Genomic DNA, 8,429 nt, shown 5'->3' on the forward strand with positions numbered 1-8,429 from the left:
GTTGGCTTTGTTTCTCTTATTGCCCGGACCTCAGAATCAAGACCTGTTCTCCAGAACAGAATCCATCTTAGGGAAGATGATGATGAATTAAATAAGAGTTCTGACCGCAGTTTACTTAAGGGTATAGTTCCTAAGCAGAAGTAACAGAAAAATAGCAGCTTCCTCTAGCCAGTCTGATATTTTGGAATGAAACCAATGCCCCATTAAAAAAAAAAAAAAAAGGAAAAAACAGATTGTGACCTTCCATCTAAATTTCATAGAGTGAAAGGAGCATCCTCCTTGACACTTTGCATGGAAAGTAAGAAGGTTAATAGATTTAACAATATTTTTGGTCTTTTGAGAATTAAAGAAGTTGTCCGACTAAGTATACTTTCAGATGAAGCTTTTATTGTACCATTGCCCACTTTTATTCATATTTTTTTTAAAAAATCTGGGCTCCAAATGATATCACCTGTCATTTGAACCCTCCTGTGTTTTCTCATTGCTACTTCAACATTATTTTTAAGAAATGTATTAAGAAAGGAAAGGTGGAACAGCTCCATCTTTTGACTAATAGCACTAGGACACATCAATCTGGAAGCAGCCCTTGTAATATTGCGGGGGGGGGGGGAGGAGCTGTTTGGAGATAACTGTAACAGTATGTGACTGCCTATTAAGATAGAACACCAGGGACAAAAGACACTGAGAATGTCTGTGCATGGACCTTGCACAGGACATCATCTCAGTGGCTGTGCACTTGGGCAAGGTTATTTCATTTAATTAGAACCGAGAAAGCATGGATACATGCAGATGTAATATGTGAGGAAAAATTCCCTAATGGGGAGACCTTTTGTATAATCTCCTGAGCAAGTAGATAGGAGTTACATTGAGACCAGATAAAGTATCTGATGATGAGGCCATAGGGATTAGGTAATGTTGCACTGGCATTTTAGCATTGAACTTTTCTTAGCAAGGGGATGAAATCAATTTCATGTTAACTCCTGAGCTGCAGAACCACAGAAAGTATTAGGCCCGGGTGGGTGATATTTGATGACTCACTGTGGGAAGGTGAGACAAGGTGAGATGACGTTATGAACAGCTTTGATTTAATGACATCTACTGCAATGTGGTTCACCACAAGGAGTGAGAATGAGCTTGTTTCACTAATATGCCACTTTTCCCTGCATGTAGAGTATAGATGGCCATCAGCAGCACAATCCTCAGGAAGCTTGCTGCTCAGTAAACCCCGTTTAATTCAGTGGTACTTAGGGTTTTGCTCTTAATCAGCTGAACTCATGCCTGCAGCCTGAGATATGGCTCAGTCATAAGTTTTCTCCCTTATCTGTTATTTATGAGAAACAGCTCCTAGTGACTGGTTGGTGTTGGAGAAGGATGGATGAACATTTGGCCAGACTTGTCATGGTACAAATATGTGAGCTATGAAACATTTTATTTTACACTTGAAAAGCCATACCTCATTGAGTTAAAGCAGAGACTACAGTATATAGATTACTGTTTCTTGCTGTTTTCAATCATTGTTTTCAATGTTTAGAACTGGGTATCAGTTTTCAATCTGATAAGCTTGTTAGTTCATATCCATAGCAGAATGAACAAGTGAGAAGCTTGCATCTCAGATGTCTGTAAATGAGGAATTTTTCATATAAATTGCATTAGCCCCATTGAAAATGATGGGACTTAGAAGTCCCACATGCAAAATAAGCTGGTCTGAGCAATTTGTGGAATGCAACTGAGAGATGTATTAAGTGATGTGTGGATCAAAGGCACATCAATATAAATATTTACTATGGAGTAACTAAAATCCAGTACATATGTCTCTAGGGCTACAAACTCCTTTGAACAGATACAATTTTTTTTGTTATTTTGCCTAGATTTGGGCAGCATTTATTTATTTATATGATATATTACCATATTATGTATGACAATTAATATCAGGGATTCTTTACAAGTATATATTATGAGCCATAGTTTCCTTAGGTTTAGAACATTCTCTGGGAAAGACTCAGTGGATGACTACCCTGGTGTTTATGAAGCATTGTTATCTTCTGTAATAACACAGATTGCATTCATCAACCACAAGGATGCTATCCCTTTTCCTTCTCACATAATCATAGAATCATAGAGTTGGAAGAGACCACAAGGGCCATCCAGTCCAACCCCTTGCCATGCAGGAAATCTCACTCAAAGCATACCTGACAGATGGCTATCCAGCCTCTGCTTAAAGACCTCCAAGGAGGGAGACTCCACCACTCTCTGAGGGAGTGTGTTCCACTGTCGAACAGCCCTTACTGTCAGGAAGTGCCTCTTAATGTTGAGATGGAACCTCTTTTCCTGCACTTTGCATCCATTGTTCCAAGTCCTGTTCCCTGGAGCAGCAGAAAACAAGCTTGCTCCCTCCTCAATATGACATCCCTTCATGTATTTAAACAGGGCTATATTCCAATGGATCCTCATTTATTTCTGTTAAATATGGCCTGTTCTATTGATAGTGTTAAGGCAAAAAAAAGTATCTCATTTAATTTTGTATATGGTTACTTTAGCCAGAATTCTATATTGGAAAAGTTCGCAGATACCACCAGAAGAGGAATAGTTGGTTAAGATTAGGGAGGCTAAAAGATAGGATATTCTTACTGCAAATTTAAGAAATGATAAAATTGAGTCTTTCAGAAATGAATGGGAGTGTTTAGATACTTATTGTGGAGTAAAAGTGTTATAGTGATGATATAAGATATATTATATTAATATAAATTAAGAAATAGAAATAATAGATTTAATAGATATAATTATCTTTTATAATTATCGTATATGGATGGTGTTTTCCCCCTCTCTTTGGTTCATCTTGGGAAAATTAAGTGAGGATATGTAAAGAAGATGAGTTTCTTATAGTTTATGACAGAAGTTATACAATTAACTATAATTTAGTGGGAATACATTAAATTAAGTAAGCAGGGTATCATATGATCTACTGGAAGTGCTGGAAAATGATCTTTTTGTATAGTATTTCTGATAATTTGTTTGTAGTATGTAATTTGTTGTTTGTTTATATGAATGATTTTTCTTGTATGTTTTTCATGATATTTGTAATGTCTGTTTTATATGTATTTTTTGTATAATAAAAATTATTAATAAAAAAGTATTTAAACAGGGCTATCATATCACCTCTTAACCTTCTCTTCTCCAGACTTAACATCCCCAACTCCCTAAGTCATTCCTCATTGGGCATGGTTTCAAGACCCTTCACCATTTTAGTCGCTTTCCTTTGAACACTCTCCAGTTTCTCAATGTCCTTTTTGAATTGTGGTGCCCAGAACTGGACACAGTATTCCAGGTGGGGCCTGACCAAAGCAGAATATAATGGCACTATTACTGCCCTTGATTTAGACACTATACTTCTATTGATGCAGCCTAAAATTGCATTGGCCTTTTTAGCTGCTGCATCACACTGTTGACTCAAGATGAACATGAATCAACAGTGCGATGCGGCAGCTCAAAAGGCCAATGGGATTTTATGCCTATAGTTGCCACAGCTGGTCTGCTCCTGTGTCTTTAACAGCAATATGATATGTAGAATTCAACTTTTCAGAGTATGATAACAGGAATATGCAAGTGTGTGAAATCACCTAGAACATGTGAACATGAGAAAACTGTGGACCTCTGGACCAGGGGTAAGAATCTTGTGGCCTTCCAGATGTTTTTAGACTGCTTGCTACTCTTAGAATTCCTTAACATTGGCTTTGCTGGCTAGAGCTGGAGTTAAACACCAATAGCCACATGATGACAACATCTGGATGATTCCCACTAGAATTCTAGAATTTCCCTTTAGAATTTGTTGAACTCTAAATCTGATCAACCTCCACCAATAGTGAAGTATAGCAGGAGTTTTAGACCAATGACCTCTGTAGTTATACATTCTCCACCCTGGACACTTTCTGACCTTGCCCTCCAACCACTATATATTATGGATTCCTTGTGTAGCCATACCTGCAGGGTACAAATTGTCTGTTCTGCTTAGTAATCTTGGTTCTTTCCACCTTTCACAAAACTATGGAAATGTTACTTTTCGGACTAAAGATCCCATAACCATGGTGGCCATGATGAGTGGGAAATTTTTGAGGTTGTGGTCCACACTCTAATGTTTCCAAGCCCTGATGAGTAGAACATATTTACACAGTAAATTCCATTGCTGTTTTTCTGGTGAATAGACAAACATTAACTCAATGTAGCAACAACAAAAACAACACGATTTCTCATTTGTTTTAGGATGAGAATTGTGATGTCAAAATGTCAGCCAAATTAACACTTAGCACTGGTTATTGTAGCAAATCAGTAGAACTGAGTCCCCCAGCTCAATTATAAATCAGGGGTGGGTAACTGTGAAGGGTCTAGTGCCTACCCCACTCCCATTTTCAAGCCCCAGGTGAAACTTTGACCCATCCTACCTCCTTTTTTGAAGAACTCACCAATCTCTTGCCACCCGCTCCAGCCATTTACTGGACAGAGGGTGACAGGGGATAGTAATATAGGATACATTCTGATCTGGATGCATGATGATGAAATCAGCATCTGGAACCTTTAGATGACACTTATAAGGTCTAAGATGATGAAGTCCTCAAATAACATATTTGGATACTATGTAGCTGTCCCATGCCTTCTTCCAGCTAGTGTGGGGTATGGGGCAGGAGGTGATATTTGTGATTTGTGTGTCCTTGCATGAGTTTCCCAAAAAAGATGCATCAGTTTCCCACAAAAAACAAAACAAAAAAAAGCATATGAAGGCAAGCACATGGGTAAATCGGACTTCTGCCTGCATATATCACCAAGAGGATGCCAGCCATAATATTTTAAATTAGGTATCAAATAATGTAAGCAGCCTTGACCTTAACATTAGCATTAACATCTATTCATCATATCATTTCATTGTTCATCTTATCATTTATTTTTGTTCACTGAAGTTCCTTACCAACATCTACTCTCTTTTCTCTCTTTCACAGGCAATTAAACATTTACCAGAATGGAGATGCTTCCACCTCCAAGCATGAATTTGTGCTTTGTGTCAGAACAAAGTCAACAGCCATATAAGAAATTTTCAGAATGGAAATTCAAGCTCTTCAAAGTAAGATCACTTGAGAAGCCACTTCCTGATGACAACCGTCTGGCTAACAACAATAAAGGAAAAGTGGCAGCTATTCTGGATAAAGTCATTGAGAAAGAGATTGAGCCAGTGGCTCTAGTGTCACATCCACTCTTTGAAACAGACACCGAGTTGAACAAAGGTATGCAGCCAATAGATAAAAGTGCCTTTTCTATGAGCCATACAGAGGCAGAAACACATCAGGCAAATCTGCAGCATCTCTGCCGCCTCTGTGGAGGCTCATTTAAAACTGATCCTTATAAGAGAAGCTACCCAGTTCATGGACCAGTAGATGATGAGACTCAGGCCCTTCTCAGAAAGAAAGAGAAAAAGGCAACATCTTGGCCAGATCTTCTTGCCAAAGTTTTTAAGATTGATGTGAAGGGAGATATTGACACAATCCATCCTACAAAGTTTTGTCATCAATGTTGGACTGTGGTTCAAAAGAAATTAAACAATTCCCCATGTGAAATGTTTTTCTCAAGGAAAAGCCCAGTGGAGTGGAATCCCCATTCCTCAAGCTGTGATGTTTGTGGCGCCTCCTTACATGGAGTAAAGAGAAAGAAGCAAGTTCTTAATCCACAGCTGAGCAAAAAATTGAGAATGGTATCTGGACATGCTAGAAAAATAAGACAAATAAGGAATCCAAAACAAATCAGTCAAAAGAGTTTAATGAAAATGATTGCCAGCTGCAAGAAGATTCATCTCAGTACCAAAATCCTTGCAGTAGACTATCCTGCAGACTTTGTAAAGTCAATTTCTTGCCAGATCTGTGAACACATCCTGGCTGACCCAGTAGAAACAACTTGCAAACACTTATTCTGCAGAACCTGCATCCTTAAATATCTCAAAATAGTGGGAAGCTATTGTCCAGCTTGTCGCTATCCTTGCTTTCCTACTGATCTAGTAAGCCCTGTGAAATCATTCCTGAACATCCTGAATAATCTACCTGTGGTATGTCCAGTAAAAGATTGTCAGGAAGAAATCTGTTTGGGAAAATACTGTTACCATCTTTCCAGACACAAAGAGGTAGAAGACAAAGAGGGCTATGTGTACATAAACAAAGGTGGCCGACCAAGACAACACTTACTTTCATTGACACGGAGAGCTCAAAAGCACCGCCTAAGAGAACTGAAGTTACAAGTAAAAGCTTTTGCTGAAAAAGAAGAAGGGGGAGATGTCAAATCTGTGTGTCTAACTTTGTTCCTACTGGCTCTGAGAGCCAGAAATGAACACAGACAAGCTGATGAGTTGGAAGCTATAATGCAAGGGAAAGGGACAGGCCTCCATCCAGCTGTTTGCTTGGCAATCAGAGTCAATACTTTTCTCAGCTGTAGCCAGTACCATAAAATGTACAGGACTGTAAAAGCTGTAACTGGGAGACAGATATTCCAGCCACTCCATGCACTCCGAACTGCTGAAAAGTCCCTCTTGCCAGGTTACCATCCATTTGAGTGGAAACCACCCTTGAAAAATGTCTCTAGTAACACAGAAGTAGGCATTATTGATGGGCTTTCAGGCATACAACAGTTGGTTGATGACTACCCAGTAGATACAATTGCAAAGAGATTTCGATATGATGCAGCTTTGGTTTCTGCCTTGATGGATATGGAAGAAGACATCCTAGAAGGCCTGAAAAGTAAGAACTTGGACGACTACTTCAAAGGCCCTTTCACTGTGGTGATTAAAGAGTCCTGTGATGGAATGGGAGATGTTAGTGAGAAACATGGTTGTGGACCAGCTGTCCCTGAGAAAGCAGTTCGATTCTCCTTCACACTCATGAACATCTCTGCTACTCATGAAAATGCAAGCATAAGAATTTTTGAAGAAAACAAGCCCAATTCAGAGCTATGCTGCAAACCATTGTGCCTTATGCTGGCTGATGAGTCAGACCACGAGACACTCACAGCCATCCTGAGTCCTCTTGTGGCAGAAAGAGAGGCCATGAAAGACAGTGTACTGACACTTGATATGGCTGGAATCCCCAGAACATTCAAATTTATCTTTAGAGGCACTGGCTATGATGAAAAGCTAGTTCGTGAAGTAGAGGGCCTTGAAGCCTCAGGTTCTACTTACATTTGCACGCTGTGTGATGCAACACGCCTGGAAGCTTCCCAGAATTTGATCCTTCACTCCATCACTAGGAGTCATGCAGAAAACCTAGAACGGTACGAGGTATGGAGGTCCAATCCTTACCAAGAGACTGTTGATGAACTGCGTGACAGAGTGAAGGGGGTTTCTGCAAAGCCTTTTCTAGAGACTGTTCCTTCGATAGATGCCTTGCACTGTGACATTGGCAATGCAGCTGAATTTTACAAGATATTCCAGTTTGAGATTGGTGAAGTGTACAAAAATCCTGATGCATCAAAAGAAGAGAGAAAGAGATGGCAGTCAGCTCTTGACAAACACCTCAGAAAGAAGATGAACTTGAAGCCCGTAACAAGGATGAATGGGAATTTTGCCAGAAAGCTTATGACCAAGGAGACTGTGGAAGCAGTTTGTGAACTGATAAAGAGTGAGGAGAGACATGAAGCCCTCAGAGAACTCATGGAGCTTTACCTGAAGATGAAACCAGTGTGGCGGTCTTCATGTCCCACCAAAGAATGCCCAGAACTAGTATGCCAGTATAGTTTCAATTCCCAACGTTTTGCAGAGCTGCTGGCTACAAAATTCCGTTACAGATATGGCGGAAAGATTACCAATTACTTTCACAAAACCCTTGCTCATGTTCCAGAAATAATTGAAAGAGATGGCTCTATTGGTGCTTGGGCAAGTGAAGGAAATGAGTCTGGGAACAAACTATTTAGACGTTTTCGAAAAATGAATGCCAGGCAATCAAAATGCTATGAAATGGAAGATGTCTTAAAGCACCATTGGCTGTATACCTCAAAACATTTACAAAAGTTCATGAATGCTCATAATATGTTGAAAAGCCAGGGGTTTACAATTAGTCCAGAAAATAATGAGCGAGATTTCATGACTTTGGATGAGTCTTTGGAAATTCCTGATTCTATGGAATTTTAAGTGGGGGAACAATTTGCATTGATCTTACAGCTGAATTGCCTTTAATAGGGTGCGGGCAGATCTGAATATAGCATTTCTCTTAAACACTTTTAATGGTGGTAAAGAGTTCTGCCTTTGATCAAAGGCATTATGTGGGCTGTTCTGGACAAAAGATTTCAGAACGTGGTAGTTTGTTTTGGGCTACTTTGTTTAGCTTGTATGTGGAGAATGGAAAGGGTAATTTTATCCTGATTTCACTATATCATGAACTTTTTTTGTGGGAGGGAGAAAATTTCAG

The 8,429-nt window shown here is 39.4% G+C and overlaps 1 protein-coding gene across 1 annotated transcript; it reads left to right on the forward strand.

The window, feature by feature from the left end:
• The first annotated feature begins 5,008 nt into the window (after positions 1-5,008).
• On the forward strand, positions 5,009-8,152 carry LOC149314594 (V(D)J recombination-activating protein 1-like). The gene has a single exon (XM_089523499.1). The coding sequence runs from the start codon at positions 5,009-5,011 to the stop codon at positions 8,150-8,152; it is 3,144 nt and encodes a 1,047-aa protein (XP_089379625.1).
• The last annotated feature ends 277 nt before the right edge of the window (positions 8,153-8,429 follow it).

This window comes from Sceloporus occidentalis, unplaced genomic scaffold (genome assembly GCF_023333645.1).
Source record: "Sceloporus occidentalis isolate IW3139 unplaced genomic scaffold, rSceOcc1.0.p SCAF_4, whole genome shotgun sequence".
Lineage (NCBI taxonomy): Eukaryota > Metazoa > Chordata > Lepidosauria > Squamata > Phrynosomatidae > Sceloporus > Sceloporus occidentalis.

Bases quoted from the DNA above. Each gene is read 5' to 3' on its own strand.
- LOC149314594 (XM_089523499.1), top strand. From the start codon at position 5,009: ATGGAGATGCTTCCACCTCCAAGCATGAATTTGTGCTTTGTGTCAGAA.